We start from the raw sequence: 24,210 nt of genomic DNA, 5'->3' as shown, positions 1-24,210 counted from the left end.
AGCGCACACACACACCAAACCCGAGACACCAAGCGCACACACACACACACACACCAAACCCGAGACACCAAGCGCACACACACACACACACCAAACCCGAGACACGAAGCACACACACACCAAACCCGAGACACGAAGCACACACACACCAAACCCGAGACACCAAGCGCACACACACCAAACTCGAGACACCAAGCGCACACACACCAATCCCGAGACACCAAGCGCACACACACCAAACCCGAGACACCAAGCGCACACACACCAAACCCGAGACACCAAGCGCACACACACACACACAAACACCAAACCCGAGACACCAAGCACACACACACCAAACCCGAGACACCAAGCGCACACACACCAAACCCGAGACACCAAGCGCACACACACCAAACCCGAGACACCAAGCGCACACACACCAAACCCGAGACACCAAGCGCACACACACCAATCCCGAGACACCAAGCGCACACACACCAAACCCGAGACACCAAGCACACACACACCAAACCCAAGACACCAAGCGCACACACACCAAACCCGAGACACCAAGCGCACACACACAAACACCAAACCCGAGACACCAAGCACACACACACCAAACCCGAGACACCAAGCGCACACACACCAAACCCGAGACACCAAGCGCACACACACCAAACCCGAGACACCAAGCGCACACACACCAAACCCGAGACACCAAGCGCACACACACCAATCCCGAGACACCAAGCGCACACACACACACACCAAACCCGAGACACCAAGCACACACACACCAAACCCGAAACACCAAGCACACACACACCAAACCCAAGACACCAAGCACACACACACCAAACCCGAGACACCAAGCGCACACACACACACACCAAACCCGAGACACCAAGCGCACACACACCAAACCCGAGACACCAAGCACACACACACCAAACCAGAGACACCAAGCGCACACACACCAAACCCGAGACACCAAGCGCACACACACACACACACACACACCAAACCCGAGACACCAAGCGCACACACACCAAACCCGAGACACCAAGCACACACACACCAAACCAGAGACACCAAGCGCACACACACCAAACCCGAGACACCAAGCGCACACACACACACACACACACCAAACCCTAGACACCAAACGCACACACACCAAACCCGAGACACCAAGCACACACACACCAAACCAGAGACACCAAGCGCACACACACCAAACCCGAGACACCAAGCGCACACACACCAAACCCGAGACACCAAGCGCACACACACCAATCCCGAGACACCAAGTGCACACACACCAAACCCGAGACACCAAGCACACACACACCAAACCTGAAACACCAAGCACACACACACCAAACCCGAGACACCAAGCACACACACACCAAACCCGAGACACCAAGCATTTTAATTTTAATTAAATTTTAATTATATTTATGCTTCATAATAGATTATACAGTCAAGGAAATGCTGTTTATTTAACCAAAATCAACAATATCGTGAATAATATAGATCTGATAACTAATTTAATGCCTCTAGAAACACCATCCTGTCCAAAGTTGCATTATCTACAATTTTTGCTGTTCCTTTTGCTTGCATCCTGGAGAGATTATCAGGCTGGTCAAAAGCTAAAGGAAGCCCCACAATAAGCACTCCATGGTGCCCGAATTCTCACCCCAAAATGAAAACAGAAACATTGGTTATGGAATAAATTCCTGGGATTCTGGCCAAATATCCAATCACTCAGCTTTAATTTTCTTCTTAAATGCTACATTTAAACACATACATTTTATTATCTTATGAATCATGAAACAAATCAAAATAACATTCACCAGCAGAGTCAAAATAACATTTACAGAGTGGTACTCAATCCAGGACATCCTGAAAGACTGTGCTTGTAAATGAGGAGCTACTCTATTCCTCATAACAAACTCAATCCAGAAGACGGCACGATCAAGAGGCTTCATTGGCTGGTCGTGGTGCAGTTTCGACACGTCTCTGCATGTTCTCCTTGTAAGATGGGTTATGCAACACCTCCTTTAATGCCTCTATAAACACAGTCCTGTCTAAAGTTGCAATATCTAAAATTTTTGCTGTTCCTTTTGCTTGCATCCTGGAGAGATTATCAGGCTGGTCAAATGCTAAAGGAAACCCCACAATAGGCACTCCATGGTAGATGGCTTCCTGAACTCCACTGGTGCCTCCATGTGCTACAAACAGTTTAGTTTGAGGATGTCCAAGCAGGTCATTCTGGGGGAGCCAGTCCACAATCAGAGTATTGTTACCAAGATTGGCAGGTTTTGGACCTGTGTCTCCAAATAACCTTTTGAGGCAGTTGGGCAAAAGCTGCAGCAATCTCATCATTGATTTCACTCAGAAGCTGACCAAAAACAGTTTCATAAAGTCATGATGATGACCCCATGCTCCCCTGAGCTCTGCACAAACTTCTCAAGTTCATCTGGAAGTGGCTTAGCTGGTTTGCACTGGAAGCCACCCATGTAGACAACATTTGGCATTGTGGGTTGTGGAAACTCAAAAATGAAATCATTTCTCATGAGCCAGATATCTGCATTCTGGAGGAGGGAGAAGAAATCACCGTTGGGGCCAAAATATTTCTGGGAGAACTTGTGATAATGACAACTAAAGAATTTTGAATTTTGGTAGATAAAAATCACATAAACCATCACATTCATGACTCTTTGATTGAATGTAATTTTGTCGGTTAGTTGTAATGCTGGTAAATGAGAGAGGAGATAGAGCCACAACAAAGTGACCTTCACCATACATGGTCCACTGAACATTAAGTACAAGAGGGAGGCCAAGATGGTGCACCAGTAACACTCCAGCTCCAAAACCAGGATCCGTGAGAACAAGGTCATATTTACCATCCCTCCAGTGAATTCATATTGCATACTTGCTGTTGAACTTCTGCAAAAATATCTCTTGTCCGATTTCTATTTCAGACCAAAATGATTTTCCTTGTGTCTCTTTATTTGCAATTACTGGGGAAGCAACATCATCCAAAAGTCATTGTCAGATTCGCCAACGTCTACAGTAATGGAGGAGTACTAAGGAGACTCATCTTCAATATGCAAGGTATTTGAGCCTCGGACCACAGTGATATTGTGACCTTTTGAATGTAAATCCACAATAAGGACTTTCCTATTAATCCAGAGGCTTCCACCTTCAGGGACAACCAGAACTTTACAACAATAGGATCCTGATAACAGATAACAGAACAAACAAACCAAGAGGGGTGGAATGATGCATCTTTATTGATTACCTTAAATTAAAAGAAATAATATCTATAATAATATATTGTAGAATGAATGGTATTTTACAAATTACAATGATAAAGACAATCTGCATTACTGTCTAAAAATATAATGGAATTGAATGTTAAATATAATGTTTCACCTTCTATTTTCTACTATTCTATGGCTAAACTGTTCACAATTGGACAGTTATTCAAGAATATTAAATAAAATTAAATAATTCCTTGGCATCAAGATATGTAAGCAGCTTCAATAAATAAGGATAGTTGTTATATATGCAAGTCACTGTTTAAATCACTGACAGATTTTACACAGTCACACTATGTACAAAAGTCAAGGTGTGATAACGTACACATGATCAGATGCCTCTTTATTGTATTGTGCTCATAGTACCCTGTCAGTTAAGGTTTCAGCAATAGCTAGAGGTCATTAACAGTCATAACACGAAGATGAAATTAATTATAATGTAGGAGATGGATTTTAGCCCTTGTACTATCTGTGACTGATATTTGGCTATAGTAATTCTTAATACTATGGATTGTTCGTTCTACACTAAAAGCAAAACATTTTTAAATACGTAAAGATTCATGAAAGCACATGCTGTCAGGAAATAATAAAACTAAAAGGAAACATCAATAATTAACTGATATTTCCAGTCAGTACTTCACTCATGTTTTACTTTCTTTCTGAATAAAACCATACAGAAATATCTCATTATGTAAGCAGTCACAAATACAAATATCAAAAGTGTCATCAATAATGTCAAAATAACATCTATAGAATGGTACTCAATGCAGGACATTTTGAAAGACTGTGTTCGTAAATGAGGAGCTCCTCTATTACTCATGAGTCATGACAAACTCAATCCAGAAGACGGCACGATCAAGAGGCTTCATTGGCTGGTCGTGGTGCAGTTTCGACAGTCTCTGCATGTTCTCCATGTAAGATGGGTTATGCAACACCTCCTTTAATGCCTCTAGAAACACAGTCCTGTCCAAAGTTGAAATATTTACAATTTTTGCTGTTCCTTTTGCTTGCATCCTGGAGAGATTATCAAGCTGGTCAAATGCTAAAGGAAGCCCCACAATAGGCACTCCATGGTAGATGGCTTCCTGAACTCCATTAGTGCCTCCATGTGCTACAAACAGTTTAGTTTGAAGATGTCCAAGCAGGTCATTCTGGGGGAGCCAGTCCACTATCAGAGTATTGTTACCAAGATTGGCAGGTTTTGGACTTGTGTGTCTCCAAATAATCTTTTGAGGCAGTTGGGCAAAAGCTGCAGCAATCTCATCATTGATTTCACTCAGAAGCTGACCAAAAACAGTTCCTAAAGTCATGATAATGACCCCATGCTCCCCTGAGCTCTGCACAAACTTCTCAAGTTCATCTGGAAGTGGCTTAGCTGGTTTGCACTGGAAGCCACCCATGTAGACAACATTTGGCATTGTGGGTCGTGGAAACTAAAAAGTGAAATCAACATTGGGGCCAGAATACTTCTGAGAGAACTCTTGGTAAGGAGAACCAAAGTACTTGGAATTTTTATAAAGAATCATTATATATGTCAACACATTTCTTATTCTCTGACTGAATGTCATCTTGTCAGTTAGTTGTAACCCTGTAACAGGTATATATGAGAGAGGAGATGGAGCAATATCAAAATGGGCTTCACCGTATATAGTCCAGCGTACATTAAGCACAAGAGGAAGGCCAAGACGGTGTGCCAGTAACACTCCAGCTCCAAAAGCAGGATCCGTAAGAACAAGATCATATGCAGTATCTTTCAGAGAATTCATCAAGGTCTCATTTTCAAACATGGCAGCTGTCATGTTGCATATTTGCTGATGAAACTACATAAATTTCCTATAAACTTCATCAGCAAGTGCTATTTCATTCCAAAATGATCTTCCTTGTCTCTACATTTTAAGTAGGTTAGGAAGAAACCTCTCCATGAAGTCATTGTCAAATTCACTGGTGTCTACAGTAATAGAAGTGTAGAGAGGAGACTGTTCCTTAATATACCAGCTACTAGAACCTCTGAGTACTGTGATATGGTGACCTTTTGCATGTAATTCCATAATAAGGACCTTCATATTGATCCAGTGGCTCCCATCCACAGGAATGACCAGAACTTTACCAGCATAAGAGCTTGACAGAGCAGAAAACAGGATGAACAAACCATGAAGGGTGGAGTGATGCATCTTCATTGATGACCTTTGATAAGAAATAATATTACAGAGAATTAAAAGAGTACACAAGATTTCACAAAATACAACAATAAAGAAAATAATGGCCTGACATACTCAGAGTTAAATACACAATACCTTCCTTCTATTTCGGGTTATTCTCTCTAGGTTGTAAGGCAGATGAAATGAAGTCTTACATGTTTGTAATTAATCTGAGTGTAAGTAAATTATAAAATAATTAACATTTTTGGGTGAAGAAATCCTCAGAAATAATCAAAATACTCTCATACTGCATCAAAAATAAAGCTAAGTACTACCTCTGTAAGTGTTAGGAAATGCAGTAAGCATCAGTGACAGATTTTCCCGTTTTACTAGCAGAATCTGAAAATTGTTAATGTATTTATATTTGTCAGCTTTACTTTTTAATTAATGTTTATTTTAGTAATTGAACACAGGTGTAGGAATGAGTTTAACATGGGGGGTAGGGGGGGGGGCATTTATATGAACACGGGTGTAGGAATGAGTTTAACATTGGGGGGCAGGGGGACATATCGGAAACCTGACAGATACGTTAATGGTTTGAAAAGAAATATGTTATAAATTAATTACACTTTAAAACATTCACCAACATGCTTTATTCTACTAAAAAGATACATTTGTAAAGATAGAGGAAAACACATTTTGAATGGCAGTAATTAACACAAAAGGTTGAATGCGAGTTAAAGATTTCAAAATCAAATATTTTTCTCCTCCGCGGTATAATTATTTTGGGGGGGTGGGGAATGCGACTGTCTCCAATATTGGAGGGGACACACCCCCCCGTCCCCCCCAGTTCCTACGCCCTGGCTTGAACAGACAAAAGCTTAACCAAAACTGATAAAGAGAAACCTTCAGTGTAGCAGGTCCCCAAAAAATTATTTATTGAATGCTAACAACCAAACATGCAGTTTCAAATTAACTAGTTTTGAATCATACTTTTCAATCTCATGCACTGGATTATTATCATTATTATTTTTTGCATTTACAATAAAGTGACATTTATTTGAAAAAAAAAAAAAATCAGATTTCCATAAAAAACATGCTATCACAATCAGGAGATATGCTATTTCCTGTCTGTGGATCACTCATGTTTTATTTTATTTCTGATACAAACTCTAAAAAGATATCTAGTAACATACACCATGACAAAGGGAAAAATAAAAAGTGTCGCCAATAAAGTCAAAATAACATCTACAGAGTGGTACTCAATCCAGGATGCCTGTGTTCGTAAATGAGGAGCTCCTCTAATCCTCATGACAAACTCAATCCAGAAGACGGCACGATCAAGAGGCTTCATTGGCTGGTCGTGATGACCAGCTACAACAAAGTGACCTTCACCGTACATGGTCCAGCGGACATTAAACACTACAGGGAGGCCAAGGCGGTGCGCCAGTAACACTCCAGCTCCAAAAGCAGGATCCGTTAGTACAATATCATGTGTAGCATCTTTTAATGAATTCATAAGATCTGATTTTCAAACATTGTAGCTGTCATATTGCATACTTGCTGTTGAATTTCTCTAAATCTTCTATAAAACTCTTCAGCAAGTGCCATTTCGTTATAAAAAAGATATTCCTCGTCTCTGGATCTGGAGTAAACGGGGCAGAAAGTTCACTGTAAAGTCATTGTCATTCTTCCCAGTGTCTATAGTAATAGAAGTGTAGAGAGTAGACTGTTCCTCAATATACCTGCTTCTAGAACCTCGAACCACAGTGATATTGTGACCTTTTGAATGTAACTCCACTATAAGGACCTTCAAATTGATCCAGTGACTTCCATCCGCAGGGACTACCAGAACTTTACCAGCGTTACATCCTGACAGAGCAGATAACAGGATGAACAAACCAAGAAGGGTGGAGTAATGCATTTTCATTCACAACCTTTAATAAGAAAGAATATAATCTGAATTAATATGGCACAGAGTGAATTATATTTCACAAAATACAATGATAAAGAGACATTTCCAATTGTTTCTGAAAAATATGATGCAATTACAAATTTAGTCTTTAATATTTCAGTTAGATCTGTACAGTTCTTAGATTGTTGTACAATTGGATCGCCTCTGTCTTTTGGCTGTGCTAAACAGCAATGCCATTTGTAATATGATTAATGTCTGATGAAGCCAGCTTATTACATTACAATCAACAGTGGCATTATTTAGATTTCTTATTGCAACTTTGCAATAATCTGACTGATACAATTTCTGTTTAAAGACAATTTAAAAAAGCTGAAGACAGACTTTTAAACTGCATGTAAACACAGTTAGTGACTCGATCATATAAACACAGTGACTCAATCATGAAGTCAGTGAAGTTCATATAGCAAGGGAAAACTTTCCCTTGCATTATCACTTTCTGGTATTAATTTTTACCTTTACTGAGGCTACCAACCATAAATGCAGTTCCAAACAGTTACTACGAAATTCAGTAAATTCATGATAATTAATTTGCTGTGAATTATAATTTTAATTTCACAAGTTGTTTTACAAATCCAGAAAGAATGTTTTTAACAATGAAGTCCAACAATAGTAATTTCTGTCATGCAAGTTTTACTTTCTTTTGGAATAAAATACTAAAAAGACATTGAATCAAATATATAAACAAAAATGCAAATATGAAAAGTACTGCCGTTATAGTCAAAATAACATCCATAGAGTGGTACTCAATCCAGGACATCCTGTAAAACTGTGTTCGTAAATGAGGAGCTCTTCTGTTTCTCATGACAAACTCAATCCAGAAGACGGCACGATCAAGAGGTTTCAGTGGCTGTTTGGCAGGTTTACACTGGAAGCCACCCATATAGACGATATTGGGCATTGTGGGTCGTGGAAACTCAAAGGTAAAGTCATTTCTCATGAGCAAGATGACTGCATTTTGGAAAAGTGAGAAATAATTAACACTGAGCCAAAATGTTTGAGACTGAAAGGAGTATAGATGGGATCAGCGACGACTGTAATCTAGAACCAGGTATACAAGTAGTTGGAACATTTTTGATACGTTGGAGAAATTACATCTTGTCTGTTTACTCTGCTCTTGGGACAGGAATATAAGTCTGTGGGGAAGGAGCTAGAGCAAAATGTCCCTCTCCCTGAATGGTCCACTGAACATTGAAAACCAAAGGAATATTAAACTTGTAAACTAGGATTGCATCACCTTCGGCAGCAGGGTCTGCTAGCACCACTTCATACTTCATACTCTCTATCATCTGCATCATATCTTCATGCATGCTTTTAAACTTCATGATGATTTCACACTCCAGCTGAAGGCGGTTCCAAATAGAAGACCCTTCTTTTCTAATCTTCAAGAGATGGCCAATCATTAAACCAAAAAACTCCTCATCAAATCCTCCTGCATTTGAAATGGTGATGGAATTGTAGAAGGGAGACTACTCCTTGATATACCAGCCATTGAAGTCTCTAATCAGAGTCACATTGTGACCTCTGCTTTGCAGTTCCTTGATCAGGACCTTCATGTTGACCCAGTGACTTCCATCTAGTGGAAACACCAGCATTTTACTTCAAGCGATTCCAAATAATCTGCATAACAGCGACAACAAATGCTGAATGGAGCATCTTAGTACACAATACAAATGATGCCAGTGATGGTTATAAAAGAATTAAAGGAATCATGAACTAATAAGTAAACAAGTAAACAACAATATCAGAACATAAAACTTTCTCGTTAGTCTAAAAACAGCTTATATTGAAGCCAATCTGCCAAAACGACAGCTTGTGGAATGCCCCACTCTATGAGGTAATAGTGTGGCTAAATTTCACATTCAAGTACTTTGAGACGTGTCTCTTCTCTGTGCGTCCTGTGTGCACAGAACATGTGCGTGGGTGCTGAATTATGCTCTTTCACATCTTTTTCTGATTGCAGTTTAAACTGCGATTTGTATTTGTTCATTCATGCACAAGAGGACACGGAGGAGAGCTGTTCTCTACGTGCGCACCGAACAAGACGTGCGAATACTCAGTTGAGTTTTTCCACATATTGTTTTTGAATGCTTTAAAACTTTTTTGAATGTTTAAATTGGCAAGGCTTAAAAAAAAGTGCAAATGGTAAGCTTTCATGATGATGCGTAGCAGTTGCCTGCCAACTGTCCCGAGCGTCTTTTTAGGATGGCCTCAGCCCATCAGTTGAGATTGCCAGGGGCCCCCTTCAGCTGTGGGCCGCTATAATCATCACCACCTTTCACCCCGCTAGCGATGGCCCTGCCTCATAGAACGGTACAAAATAAAAAACAAAGGCAGTTCATGACCCCTTTGAGGAAAACAAAAGAGAGAAGACCGGGAAAAGCAAAAGGCAGCTTTTTTACATTATAATTGAATACCACTGACAGCAATGATTCGATACTTGCTGATGCTTATTTGCGTTTATGGATCTGTCATGGTCTTGTGTTGTGTGGATAGACTTTTGACATGGGACATAATGTCTGGTCCATATTACAGCAGAATTTATATTTGTCTAGTACGTATACGGAATATTTCACTTTGAAAAAAAAAAAATGAAATATTCAGTTCTGATTGTGTCTGGTTTATTTGCTATACCAAGTGCCTTAAACTAAATGTCTTTATGTTATTATTCGTTATTAGGCACTCATGGCATCAACCCTGTACCTTGTAAAAACAACTTGATTTACAGCAATACTTTAAAGCAGGTTACTTATGTGTGGTACAGGCCATAGTGTTTTCAGGAAAAAGTAAAAAGTTCTCACCTTAGAATCGGTTTTCTTTTTGTTTAGTAGTGCTTTGTGCGTGCTCAGAGCTTGCTAAATATGTCAAAGTTAAGCAATACCTCACTACAAATGCTGCAACGTCTGTAAAAAAAAAAGGCTCATAGTACATTCTAAAGCAATAACTGGCAATGTGTGCATTCACCTCTCAAAGTAAAACATCACATTTGTTTGACATTTTTCTGAAATGAACAAATTGAATTTGGTTTTGAACACCGTTTTTTTATAACAAAAAAAAAACAAATTTGAAACCCTTATACCTGGTAAATACAAATTGTACAGTCTGGAGAAGTTCTAGAAAGTTGCTTCTATAATAATATAGAAGCAGTAAAAAGTCAAGATATTACATAATGAACCAAGAGCAGAATCTGAAATGCAAATCTGAAATCTGGTCTATGGACTGACGATAAAATAACACACATTGCCAGATCAAATTGTATTTTGAAAGAATTATTTATTGATAATATTTCAAACCTTACCTGACAACCTTGAAATTCACCTCGTCACAGTGTAGCGTCCAAAACCTTTAGCGCATTTATCATGCAATGTTTCAAGCTTTTTAAGTGCATGTAGGTGAAAGGCTCCTTTAAATGAATGAGCACAGCAAAAGCCTATCAGGTTTCTTTAGGCAGGGTTGTTAAATAATGCCACAATAATACCGGGTCAAAGATCTTTGGACCCTGTTTTGAAACTTTGATTTTCTATAACAAGACAAACATTGTAGATTTATTTTATATTTTGCTTTTAATTACGGTTTAAAAAAAGAAGATTCTTTGATTTTGTATTACACTAGATGTCAACACGATACCTAAGATTAAATGTCCAGCTTTGTAAAGACTGAAGATCATGCTACACTCCCTCCATTAAGAGCATTCCAGGGGAGAAGTGAACTAAATGGGTTATTGTTTGTGTCAGTTATGTAACAGGCAGAAAGAATGAAAGGAAACCTGAGCTAAATTAATTCTTCTTGTTTAACACATTGTATAAAGTACTTAACTATGTTTATTTAGACTTGGTGGACAAACTGACACTATACTAAACTGTCACTCAATACCTGACCAAACATGGTCAAAAGTTCATTAGTGCCTCAGACACAAAATTTCACAAGACCTATGACAGTGTATGCTCTATTTGGCTGTAAAAGAATAATGTTACATCAGTGTCACGTGCTTTAAATAGTCTTTGGTTAAAACAAAACTTACACAAAAAGGACTTTAACTCTGTAAAAGTTTACATGACGTTGTTGACCCAGTTTTGCAATAAAAAAATACTAGCAATCCTCATCTACATATTATAAAATGCATTTTTGAACAGCTACCCTTTCTCATTTATCTGAGCTGTACAGCAAATGGATGTTCAATTTCCAGTCATGGATTTGAGCACCAGTGTCTATGGTTCAAGACCAATGACTTTAAGCATCAGTTACAATTCCAGTGACCATAAGCAAATATTAATTATTATTTGTATTATATTAATACAATAGAATAATAATAATAAAAAAAAGTGTGTAGAGCAACTTATTATAGGCCTGTAGCATGCAAACTTTTGGCCTCACTGTTAATTGGAAAGAACCACAAGCAGACAAAAATGGCAAACAGCTACCCCAAGTGGTAAGGAAGAATAATAATTCAAATTCATATAATCTTCCATTTTGACAAACTTTAAACTACGACTAACATTAGGGAAGTTGCAACTCGCATTTTCATTTATAGCTCAAAATACGTAAATTACTAAATTAAATAATTAGATAAGTCAAGAAAAGCCTTAAGCCAGACACTAGGGTGACGGTGTCAATTACAGATTTTAAAAGATTTTAACAAGCCCCACAGCCATGATGAAGTTTTGTGTAGTGAAATACCAGCCAGAACCATTCACGTTAACATTTACCCAGCAAACTAGACAGAATGATACATTTTACATTAAACAGCATAACTGTAGACACAGAAAAACACCATATTTAAAATTGAACATGTCTGCGCTTTTCAAGTTTGTATGTACATCCATCCATTGCCAATTCTAGAGTTTCTAATGTTTTCTTAAAGGGATAATCACCCAAAAATAAAAATTCTGTCATTAATTACTCGCCCTCATGTCATTCCATACCCGCATATTTAGAACACAAATTAAGGTATTTTTGATGGAATCCAAGAGTTTTCCGGGCCTGCATAGACAGCAAGACAACTGACATGTTCAAGGCCCAGAAAGATAGTAAAGACATCGTTAAAATAGTCCATGTGACATCAGTGGTTCAACCATAAATGTTATGAAGAAATGAGAATACATTTTGTGTGCAAAGAAAACAAAAATATTAACTTTAAACAATTTCTTCTCTTCCCTGTCAGACTTCAAGGCATGTTCACAATAGTACCACAAAGGATGCCTTGTTTGCACACAGAGGAATGCACATGCATACATAGCGGTACTGTCATAACATGCCTCAAAAACTGACACGGAAGAGAAGAAATTGTTGAATAAAGTCATTATTTTTTGTTATTTTTCACCCAAAATATCTTTGTGTTTCAAAGATGAACAAAAGGTCATACAGGTTTGGAACGACATAAGGACAGAATTTTCATTCTTGGGTTAACTACCCCTTTAATGAAAATTAAAGTAATTGAACGCATCAATTAGATCACTCACAGATACCCCAACAAGCTCCTCATAAAATTCTTTATTCATAAACTTGATGCAAGTTTACAAATATACTGTACATGGTCAAAATTCTCTTGTAATGGAAAAGCCTTAAAAAAAAAAAAAAACAAGAACGCAAGCCAACAGTGTGAGCTTCAAGAACCATTCCATGAGATGGCACCAGAGACGAGTTCTGTTATTGGTTACGGTGAGGTTCACGTTCAGTGTGAAAAACAAAAACAAACAAGTCTTTACTGTTCGGACAAGGAAACAGAAGAACGACTCATCAGTTACAGAAACCTTGGTCAATGTGGACAAGCCCAGATCAGCAACTCGAACGCAGATGTAGTTCTTGAGATGAATAGACCTCTGAGAAAACACCATTTAGAGAGGTCTGCTTTTTCAAATCTTATCAAAGAAAACCCAAGACCAAGCACATTTCTGAAACAAGACAGCAGCAATAACTTGCAAACCAGATACTTGAGTTATTCGAGACATTCCTGCTGCAGTGGCTCTCTTGAATTACATTTACATGTGACTGGAGTAAAAGATTAAATTTGCATCCATATTAAAGATACACATATCCAAGAGCCTGTCTGTTATGGGACGAAGTTCAAACTCAGGACTGATCCAAGAGGAACAATCACAACATTCTGTGTGAATACTAAACCCAAATGTCCCAGAATATTTACAACTGAAAGCTGAAGTCGGAGGGATGAGGAACAACAACAAAAATATTAGTTACATTTGACGGAGCACTTAAATTCAGTAAACAAAGGAAATCATATACATTTTATATAATCACCATTGGCCTTTAACACTTACGATGAAACCAACCCCATCATAAAATACTTAATAGCGACCAAGGGAAGCTGTTAAAATCATTTTCTTTGAACTAGAGAAGGTTCTTTAAGTGGATAGGTAGAGCAAACTGACAGAAAAAATGTTTTCAAACAGAATGGATATTCCTGAGTTTTCAATGAAACATGCGCGAGTCTTCGACAGCCACTTTTTATAATATACTGCAAAACAAAGACAAAAAAGATGGGAGGTATGGTGTTTTTCACCATTCGCAATGAACCTTGAAGCATTGACCAGTCTCATGACTTTATACTGGACGTTCAGATCCAAGAGGTAAAATAAACAACGCCTTGAGTATTGTGACAACTGTCCATCAGACTTGGAAAGAAACAGTGCTCTTGTAGTGTTGTGCTATGAGAAGAGTATTATTTGCGCTCTTTTAATCCATCGATGCTCACAGAATAAAACTGACAGCAAACTTAAGTACTGAGAGGCCCATTAGTAATGTAAACCTCAAATGTCTTGATCTGTAACAGCTGTTTTTTAATGGAGCAGAAATTATGAAAATGACAATTAAGGGTGGGAACAAAAACGTTATGTTCATATCACTTACATAAATACAATTTTTAAGATATTACCCCTTTTATTTTGAGAAACATCAACCTTTTCCCCCATTTTGAGTCCCCAAGTCCTCACATGAGAACAACTCGGATAATTCCCCCACTTCACATAAACACCACATTTAAGACTCCTCAAATCCATTTACAAGTATACAAGTGGAGCTCTGTTCAACTATGGAGCGACAGCAAGTTCTGCTTCGCTTTTTCAAAGCCAAAGCTCGCATTTGTCCATCATTGGTCAGATCATTAGCTGGAAAAACGAGATTTGGGGCTAGAGTCGTATAAGCGCCCTTCCTCTCGTCCTTGCAGTTATCATTAACATAAGAGTTGCTTAGGAAGCTTACGCATATAATTGTGGCAAGTAACGATTCTTTGACAACATCAGCATTGAATGTACCAGTACATGTTAACTCAGAATGCATGAGGGGAACAAAAGTCTTGATAGATACAAGAGCAGTGGCACATTGTCTTCACATTGTCTCTAGTTGCATCCACATCCTGTTTTAAGTTCAGTAAACCACCATTTAAAGTCCATGGCCATAAGAACGTCCTTTAAAAGCAGACAGAGGGGATCAGATCCAGCATCTTCATTGAGCATCTCCATCTATGTAATAATCCTGAACAGAGCCATGCTCCAGTCAAAGTGAGGAAGCAACGAAAAGAAGCGAGAGAGAGGAAAAAAAAAATCTTTCTGATCACACCGTTCGGAAACGCCATGTTAGATGCCTTATTAGTACCAAGGCTCTGAATGTCCCATCGGTATAGAAGACAATATGATGATGAGAGAGAGAGAGAGAGAGAGAGAGAGAGAAAGAAAGAGCATGAGAAACAGACAGAAATCCAGACATCATGGGATCTGGTCAAAAAGTCCAGCCTTGCAGAAGATAAAGGACGATGCAAATTTCTGAGCATTCCAGACAGCGAGAGGGCAAACGTTTCCCCAATGGCTTCCACTTACACGAGGGGGCATCATACTCAAGCTGAAGATGTGAAAACATTAGTAAAATAAAGCAAAGGTTTGACCAGATATCCCATGTTTGCTGTGTGCAAGCGGATCAATGCTTTTCCTAGCCATCTTCTTTAGGAGGTGTGTACCAGCCTGGAGGAAAACATGAGAAAAAAAAACTTTTGAGAACAGTTCAAAGTGCATCAATTCTGCATCTCATTTGAAAGTTTCTCCACCTACCATTCTTTTCATGAATCTGAACCAATGATTTATATGACTGTTGTGCTCTGGCAAGGTTGTATTGATTCTGCACAAAAAACAAGTGAAAAAGGGTCAACATTTTTGCAGGCAAATATTTTTTGTTTTTCATCGTGAAGTCGACCAAACCTTATTTGCTCCGAACTGCACTCGGGCTTTCCCTTTGACTAAGGTGGCATTGATTTGCATGATGACTGACTCTATTGAGTAGGCACTGCTCCAGCCCTACAAGATCAAATTTATTGCAATGTTTCGGATTTCTTGAATTTTTTGGTATTATTGAATGTGGAAACCTTATAAAATGTAGAGAATTCAAACCTGTTTTGTAAGTAGCTCCATACACAAGGCTCCTCCTCCAAGAACATAGCTAGATTAGAAAAATATTTAAATACAATAATTTTTATCAGTCAATGTAAACTAATACTTTTTCTGTGAACGGTTTTATAATGGCCTTTCAAAAATATATGGGGTGTTAAACAGATTTCTAAATAATAATTAAAATACAGGCAAATTAAATTAGCATTACTCAATCTCTGTTAAGTTAGGACTAAATGTTGAGTTATTCAGACAGCATTATTCACAATACATCCGTTTATTATTCTCTGGGAGAAAATATATAATAATCCATCAAATATAGTAAAATGGTTACTTTTTACTAACACAAAGTTTAGTCGGACTTATTTACTAAGACAAAGTTCTCATGCTCACCCTCCAGACAGGACAGGAGACACAACCCGTACAAAGGGAGGATCAAAAGGAAAGTTATCCTGCCATCAGCAAGCAAGAAAACCCAAATTTAGTTGCATAATCTCTTTTTTCCAAGCAAATTATCTTTAATCCGTATTCATGTACAACAAAGAAAAAACTAACTTTATAAGAGAAATTGAGCAGAATGTAGTCCATGCCTTCTTTTTCCTTCAAAACCTGCAAGTCGCTGTGTAACGGACTGTCTGGGTCAACCCTTAAAAAACACAAGAATGATTTGAAAGATCCGAACACTAAAATTATCATCAGTCCACATGGTATTTCATATGTTATGCAAGCATACTTACGTCCTTAACTTGACATGCCACTCATACAGGCTATCATTGACTAACTCCACTGAATAGATACCTGGAACAGACGGAATGGTAAACAAACAGATCAGGCAGATCTGTAACAAGATAAAACTACTGGAAACTAAGAAATGTGTTCCACAACAATTTTAGGCATCACATGCGTACACCTGACATAAAAATAGCAGTAACAAAAGGTAGGCATCTTAAGGCCCTGATATACTTCAAGTGAAACCAATGACGCAACTGGTGAGTTGTCATTTCCAACAAAATCAGGCCAACCAAAGTTCAAAACTGAAGATGGTAAATGTCACTCCATGATAACGGCATTTTACCCACACAAATCTTTGTGCTTGTGTGAAAGCGTCGAGTATAAAACAGGCTTATTAGGTAAGTGTGCTCTAGGGCTCCGCCTTATATGATGAAGAAATCATTTTGCATGTTTAATACTGAAAAGCTGTATTGGACAAAAACTGGACAAAAGAATTGCCTTAACAGTGAAAATGCTCCTTAAAAGGCTTTGAAAGAAAAAGGTTTGGAACAAACAAATGGAAAAGTCAATGCTGTTATTGAACTAAAATTACCTGTCTTATAACTCTGTGATCTATAGATCTCCCTGAGTTCCTTCATGAGGCGGTCAGAGGCCTGAACTGAACCGGACACCGCACCCTACGAGACCAACAATGAAGCATTTAGGGAACATATACAACATTGCAAGGAGCTATCTTTTAAATTATTCTTCAGTGGATAAATTACAGACTTCACAAATAGAAAAAAGCTGAACCTATTTGCTAATTAAAAATGTGCTTTATTGTATTGTATTATAGATCATAAAGAGATTACATCACTATACTGTATCAATAAAACCAATATTGCTCCACCCAACCCCAAAGTTGTATAAAAAGGTACCTTACCGAATGCACACTTACGTTCAAGTGGTCCTGCCTCTGGTTTTTTCGGATTTTCTCCAGAATGGCCAGATTCTCTTTCTCGATGCCATCGTCCTCTGACTTTTTCCCATCGACCGGTTCCTCCTCTTTCATGTCATAGTGGTCTAGATCTTCAATATCCTGCTGCCACAGCAACAAACAAAAGAGAAGTGTAAGGTATTAACTAGTCTTCTCGTCATAACTTGAGTCATGAGGAACCCATCGCATCCCCTAAAGCTTAATACCTCTGCCATTTCCTCTTCCTCCTCTTCTTCTGATGTCACTTCATCTGTTGTTCCATGCTGGGAAGAACAAGGACAAAAAGCTTCAATCAGCTCACACCAGGAACAGGAAAAGGAAGGAGTGTAATAAGGCTATGTAGGTCTGTGCTGATTTGGGCTACCTTCTTGTCTTGACCGATGGGTCCAGCAGGAAGTGGCTGATCCAGCATCTCCACATCAGGATGCTGGGGCAGGTTATAGAGTCGGCATAAATCACAGATCAGCCTTTTCAGCTGCTGTAGGAGCTGCATAAAAAGGAAGAGTGGTAACAAATGGTAAGTAACAAGAACTGGCCAACATTTTACATATGCTAACTTATATAAAACCATTAATCTACTATCACACATTGGGCTGCATATAAAATAATGTGAGATAATGGGTGTTCAGAAAAAAAGCTTCATCCTGACCAAAACATGGATTTGGGTTCATTATGGATTAGAAATGCTAGATTATGCCACATATTTGGAACAATGTCAAATAAGATAGTCCATAATAAAGAATAAACTATTTCTACCATTTACAAAAGTTCACTTTGTGTACAAAGTGTTAAAAAAAAAAACATTAAGTATACACATTTTGATCAATTTTCTTTTTACAAAAAACATTTGCATTTTAATGCTATCGTTTAAATTTTTTCTCTCCAAATCAATTTTTTTAATTACAGCACCAGATAAAATGGTGCTGTAATTAAAAAAGGTGCAAGTTGAATGTATTTTTAGATTAAATTAATGAAAATGGACAAAGCTTATTTCCCATGATATTTTGATTAAAATGATCAATTTTGATTAAATGATATATACTACCATTCAAAAGTTTGTTTTTGTTTTTAAAGAGGATCCATGCTCACCAAGTCTGCTTTTATTTGACAAAAATACAGTGAAAACAATAACAGAGTAAAAGATTATTACAATTTAAAATGCCTTTTCTGTTTTTAACATATTTTAAAATGTAACTTATCCCTGTGATGGCAAAGCTGAATTTTCAGCATCATAACTTCAGTCATATGTGTCACAAGATCCTTCAGAAATCATTCTCATATGCTGATTTGCTGCTCAAGGCAATTATTATCAATGACTAAAACAACTGTGCTGCTTCAGATGAACAGTGTATTTAAGATAGATTCTTGACTTATCTGTGACTTAATCGATTTAATTCATCTTTGCTGAATAGTTTTTGTACAAACTTGTGTACATTAAAAATATATATTTTGTGCTTTATTTTGATGATCACATCTCATGACAATTTCCGAGAGAGTTAAACCCTCCTTACCAAAGTATTGCCTTTTCTGACATCTTCCAGTCGTTCAAGGACTTCAGTCAGACTTGGGTCATCTGAATCAACGAACCATATTGGTGGGGTTGAAGGGTAAGACTCCTACGAAAATATCAAGAGTTACAACATCAGCATCTTCAGAACTCTATCGAAACCCTTTGTCCTTCCACAAGGTCACTAATGTCTGAACAAATCTGCTCATCCACTTGCATGAGAAGCAGCCACAGGACCACTTACTGACTTACTACACCTCAAACATCAAGACAGAAGCTTACCAAACTGATTCAAAAACAACAAAACAGCTGCCAGTTGCACTGCAGTGGCGTCGTTTTGCAGTGTGCGTTTATAGACACTGAACGCATACTTCATTATGTAGTACAATTAATATACTCTTCATATACATACACATGGTGTCCATTAAAAGCTGTGAAAATTCAGGAATCGCTCGAATACTAAGTTTGAAAATATGCTAATATTGTTAATACCACATATAACACGTTACGATAGAAGCTTTAAATTACGCTAACATTAACTTTGTAACAAATCACGATAGAATTAACTGAACGTACTGTCGTTTTAAATCTGAGCATTTCTTTAGAGGCCTCGCGAAATGACGAAATTCGGCAAACCAACTTAATAATAGATAAATTAGCTAGCCAACATCCAATCTAGCGGTTTATACTAATACAATGTTTTGTTAAGCTATACATATTCCAGAATAGCATCTCAAAGTCGGCTTGGGAAGACCAAAAAAAAAAAAAAACATTTTGTCCGAAACGTCGTTTAACTAGCTGAAGTATCCGCTTAGCTAAATTAGCACACAAGCTAATTAACTAAATTAACAACAAAATCCCAGCGACGCGGAATAAAACAACCCCTTTATGTTTTATTTAAACTTATATTTGATATGACCAAGCAAACCTGAATATTATCCAGCGAGTTTGATTAGCTAATAAAGTTAAAGGGACAGCAAACGCAGTTAACTTTGTTAGCTAATCAACTAACGTTAACGTTAGCAGGCTACATGTAGCTCTTGCTAGCAGTGCATACTTGTTTAGCTGTGATTTTGACACCTATTTGAGGATATAATCTATCTTGATCGGCTTTATTTACATGGTTTATCCTCAATATGATGGCTTTATTCGAGTCAAAAGGGGTTGTGGGTGGTGTTGTTTCTCTCGGCCTTGTCTTGTTCGCCTGTAAGTTCAGCTACGTGATGAATCTTACCGTGATGTTGCAGTGAATAATCAGCAGCTTTTCTCCCGTCACATTGAACTGGCAGCTCAGTTCATCTGGCTTCCAGTCGATTATTCTGAATCGCTCATGGTTTGGGTCAAAAATTGACTCCAGGAACTTTAATTCGGCCTTCAGCCCCGACACCGACATCTTCCACTCATCTCATCAGCAGCCAGGCGGAGGGGGAAGGGACTCACGGACTACTGCTAGTGCGAGCGCGCAGCTGATCCAGAGAGAGAGAGAGAGAGAGAGAGAGAGAGAGAGTGTGTGTGTGTGTGTGTGTGTGTGTGTGTGTGTGTGTGAGAGAGAGAGAGCGAGGATTTAACAACGTTTATTAAATTATCATTTATATCTCACACACATTCACAATAATACTAAATAAAACAAAAATAATAGATAAAACACATAAAACATTATAACAACACCAAGTATCACAAAAAAACATTTCATTTTCCACCAGTTTGTAGTACGCAAATTCAATCTTGATTCTTCCACCCATTAGTTTTCTAAACATAATTTCCACATCAGTAGTCCCAAGTTGTGTTCCTTTATTTTTCCTTGTTTTCCAGATTGCTAATTTTGCTTTTCCCAACAAATAATTTAGTAAACATGTCATCCTTCTCATACCAATACTTAACACCTCCAATAAATATTTGATCTGAAAATTCTTCATCAAAATCTTTGAACAAATCTGTAAGAAAATTAAAAAGATCTTTTAATCTTCCACATTTTAAAAATAAATGTTCTAAATCTTCTTGGCTTCCACAAAATCTACATTCCCCACCCACTGCTGGATTCAAGTGTGCCACGTGTATTTCAGTAGCTATCGCCCCATGAATAAGCCTCCACTGTAGATCTGCAGTGCGCTTCTCTATAGGAGGCTTATACAGGGCTCTCCACCTGTCCATCACGAGGAAGTCTGGTCCTAACAAACTTGGCCACTTTGAAGCTTTTATTCGCTTGAGAAAAACTTGATGTGTGACTTTTACTGAAGAATAGTACAAATGTTTATCCAACCCGAGCCCACCTGCGTTCTTCAAAATTAATCTTGCAGTATGGGCCCAAGTCAAGTCTTTGTGATATAAAAGTCTTTATGCTGCTTGTATCCTGTAAGAAATCAACCGACTTCTCACATCCACGAGCCCTTGACCTCCTTCATGGACAGGTAAATAAAGTGCTGCAGCATGGATCCAGTGTGCCCCACTCCAAAAGAAGTTCACAATTGTCCTTTGTATTTTATGAACCAACTCCCGCTCCATAACAGTCATTTTATGCCACAATGTCAAGGCCGCCAAGTTGTTAATGACCAAGACTCGCCCTTAATAGGTCCATTTAGACAATCGGACTATCACTTTCTCCAGCAATCCCTTCCAGTTTCTCATCTGAAAATTTTAATTCCCTATGTTTTTATCCCCTCTCTACCCCAAAGTAAACCACATGGAAGTTTTGGAGGTCCTATACTTCTTCCCAGTTACCAATAATAAATCCCTCACTTTTCCCCCAATTCACTTTGGCTGAGGATGCTTTTTCATATTTCCAGATCATTTCTGTTAAAACTTTCAGATAATTTTGACCTTTTATAAACACTGTTGGCCCTATCATACACCCGGCGCAATGCGACACAAGGCGCAGCGCAAGTGTGTTTGCTAGTTTCAGTCCGGTGCCGTTTTCATTTTCCCATCCAGCGCAACGTCGTTTAATTAGGAAATGCATTTCTGCTCATTTTTGTGCTCATGGGCGTGCTGGTCTAAAAAAGAGGTGTGTTTAGGCGCATAGGAGCTGAAAATAGACTGTGCAATAGACCAGCTCAAACCTGGTCTAAAATCTGGCGCAATGTTTTTTCTTTGTTATTTAAAGAGCGTACAGGCTGCTTATTAAAGGGTTAGCTCACCCAAATAGCAAAATTATGTCATTGATAACTTACCCTCATGTTGTTCCAAACCCGTAAGACCTCAGTTTATATTTGGATCACAGTTTAAGATATTTTAGATTTAGTCCCAGATCTCTCAGTCCCTCCATTGAAACTGTCTGAACGGTATACTGTCCATGTCCAGAAAGGTAAGAAAAACATCATCAAAGTAGTCCATGTGACATCAGAGGGTCAGTTAGAATTTTTTGAAGCATCGAAAATACATTTTGGTCCAAAAATAGCAAAAACTACGACTTTATTCAGCATTGTCTTCTCTTATGTGTCTGTTGTAAGAGAATTCAAAACAAAGCAGTGTAGTGATGTCCGGTTCGCGAACGAATCATTTGATGTAACCGGATCTTTTTAAACCAGTTCACCAAATTGAGCCAGATAACGAACAATAGACTGACTCGTTCACGAGTCAGTCTATTATATTACTGTGGCAGGGGAGGTGTGGTTTAGCGAGATCTGCGACGGGAGAGAGAGTGAAGAGATCAGCGGTGGTAAGTGAGTTAAGTGAGAGACAAGTGACACCTGCTTCTCATTGCAGTGATTGGCGTGGGGAAGCAGTATTTAAGCCAGCTGTGAACTGGAGACAAGGGAGAGACCTGAGGACTCGTGGGAGGAAGCGGCCGACAGAAAGCGCGAAGCATCTGAAAGTATCAATGTTATGATTTATGCGCATGTGGCGCGACTTTGTTTTCCGTTCTATTGATTGTTAAATATAATAAAGTTCCCACGAGCCTCAGTACGCCGACCCTGGTCTCCTTCCTTCTCTGCCATACGTACATTATCACACTGGTGCCGAAACCCGGGAAGGAAGGAGAACGACGCCGCCATGCAAACCCCGTCAGGATCATCGGGAACGCCGTTTGCGGAGCTCATTACATCGCTCGCGGGCCTGCATCAGGAACAACATCAAGCCCTGCTGGAGCTGCGAGCCGACCACGAACATCGGTTTCAGGCAATGATGCAGGTCCAGCGGGAGGACTGCGAGCTGTTCCGGAGCATGCTGGACCGGGGGGTTCGGACGAGGTCGGCCTCCCCCAGTTCCAGCCCTGCTGCCCACATGCCTCTTATGAAGATGAGGCCAACAGACGATCCGGAAGCGTTCCTCGATTTGTTTGAGAGGACGGCCGAGGCGTGTGGGTGGCCGGAGGGCAGCTGGCCGGTCCAGATAATTCCGCTGCTGTCAGGGGAGGCCCAGAAGGCTGCTCAACAACTGCCCGTCCAGAACCTCCTGGTATATGCAGACTTAAAAAGAGTAGTGCTCCAAAGGGTCGGCCTCAGCCCCGAGCAGCACCGTCAACACTTTCGGTCGCTAGAACTGACCGAAGCGGGCCGGCCCTTTGTCTCCGGGACTCCTGCCGCAAATGGCTGTTGGCCGGAGGAAGCGACGCCGAGACCATTATCAACACCGTGGTGCTGGAGCAGTTCATCTCACGACTCCCGAAGAGGACTGCTCAGTGGCTCCAGTGCCACCGGCCGGCGTCGCTGGATCTGGCCATCCAACTGGCGGAGGATCAGCTGGCGGCGTGTTCCGGGGTCGGCGAACCCCTTCCATCTGTCTCTTTCTCTCTCTCTTCCCCCCCTCTCTCTCTCCTCTTTCTCCAAAGCCTGTCCCTTTACCCAGGTCTCGGTACCCAGGGCCACCGAGGGCCGCACCCCGTTGGAGAGCAGGGACGGAGCCGGCCGCCATGTCACGGGGTCCGGCCAGGGGAATGGGGCCGCCGCACGGGGAGGGACTGGCTGAGCTACCGGCTGCTTCCCCACGTCAATCACCTGACCCACTTCCAACCACTAGGGTGGCGGGGAGGCCTGGGCCGGCCTGCTGGCGTTGCGGGAATCCGGGCCATTTCGTGGACCGGTGCCCGGTCATGGAGGTGGGAAGTTGGTCCGGATCCCGGACAACCCGCAGGCTGCCCCCGATCAAGCCGGGTTGTACCAAATAGCCGTGAGTATTAAGGGGGGTACCTATCAGGCTTTGGTGGATTCAGGTTGTAACCAGACCTCCATCCATCAAAGCCTGATA

The 24,210-nt window shown here is 39.6% G+C and overlaps 1 protein-coding gene and 3 pseudogenes across 4 annotated transcripts; all 4 read right to left on the bottom strand.

The window, feature by feature from the left end:
* Positions 1–1,568: 1,568 nt before the first annotated feature.
* Positions 1,569–3,279, bottom strand: LOC132124732 (UDP-glucuronosyltransferase 2A3-like; annotated as a pseudogene).
* A 669-nt stretch (positions 3,280–3,948) lies between these two features.
* Positions 3,949–11,046, bottom strand: LOC132124731 (UDP-glucuronosyltransferase 2A3-like; annotated as a pseudogene).
* LOC132124815 (UDP-glucuronosyltransferase 2B13-like) lies at positions 7,380–9,013 on the bottom strand (annotated as a pseudogene).
* A 4,038-nt stretch (positions 11,047–15,084) lies between the features above and the next one.
* Positions 15,085–20,473, bottom strand: ube2q2 (ubiquitin-conjugating enzyme E2Q family member 2). Of its 4 annotated transcripts, none has more exons than XM_059536903.1 (13): positions 20,261–20,473; positions 19,031–19,135; positions 17,884–18,006; positions 17,726–17,782; positions 17,466–17,624; positions 17,136–17,220; positions 16,549–16,609; positions 16,367–16,457; positions 16,205–16,263; positions 15,815–15,863; positions 15,626–15,721; positions 15,479–15,545; positions 15,085–15,391 (listed from the first exon to the last, which is right to left on the bottom strand). In XM_059536903.1, exons 1-13 carry the CDS (start codon positions 20,417–20,419, stop codon positions 15,360–15,362), a joined length of 1,143 nt encoding a protein of 380 aa, XP_059392886.1. In that variant the 5' UTR covers positions 20,420–20,473; the 3' UTR covers positions 15,085–15,359. The 4 variants fall into 4 exon arrangements, with proteins under 4 accessions (XP_059392886.1, XP_059392888.1, XP_059392887.1 ...); XM_059536905.1 differs by having other exon boundaries at positions 17,481–17,624; XM_059536904.1 differs by having other exon boundaries at positions 17,466–17,621.
* Positions 20,474–24,210: the final 3,737 nt, after the last annotated feature.

Source organism: Carassius carassius, chromosome 43, assembly GCF_963082965.1.
Source record: "Carassius carassius chromosome 43, fCarCar2.1, whole genome shotgun sequence".
In the NCBI taxonomy this organism is placed as follows: domain Eukaryota; kingdom Metazoa; phylum Chordata; class Actinopteri; order Cypriniformes; family Cyprinidae; genus Carassius; species Carassius carassius.
Note: the sequence above shows the minus strand (reverse complement) of the source record. Positions and strands in the feature narration are given on the sequence as shown.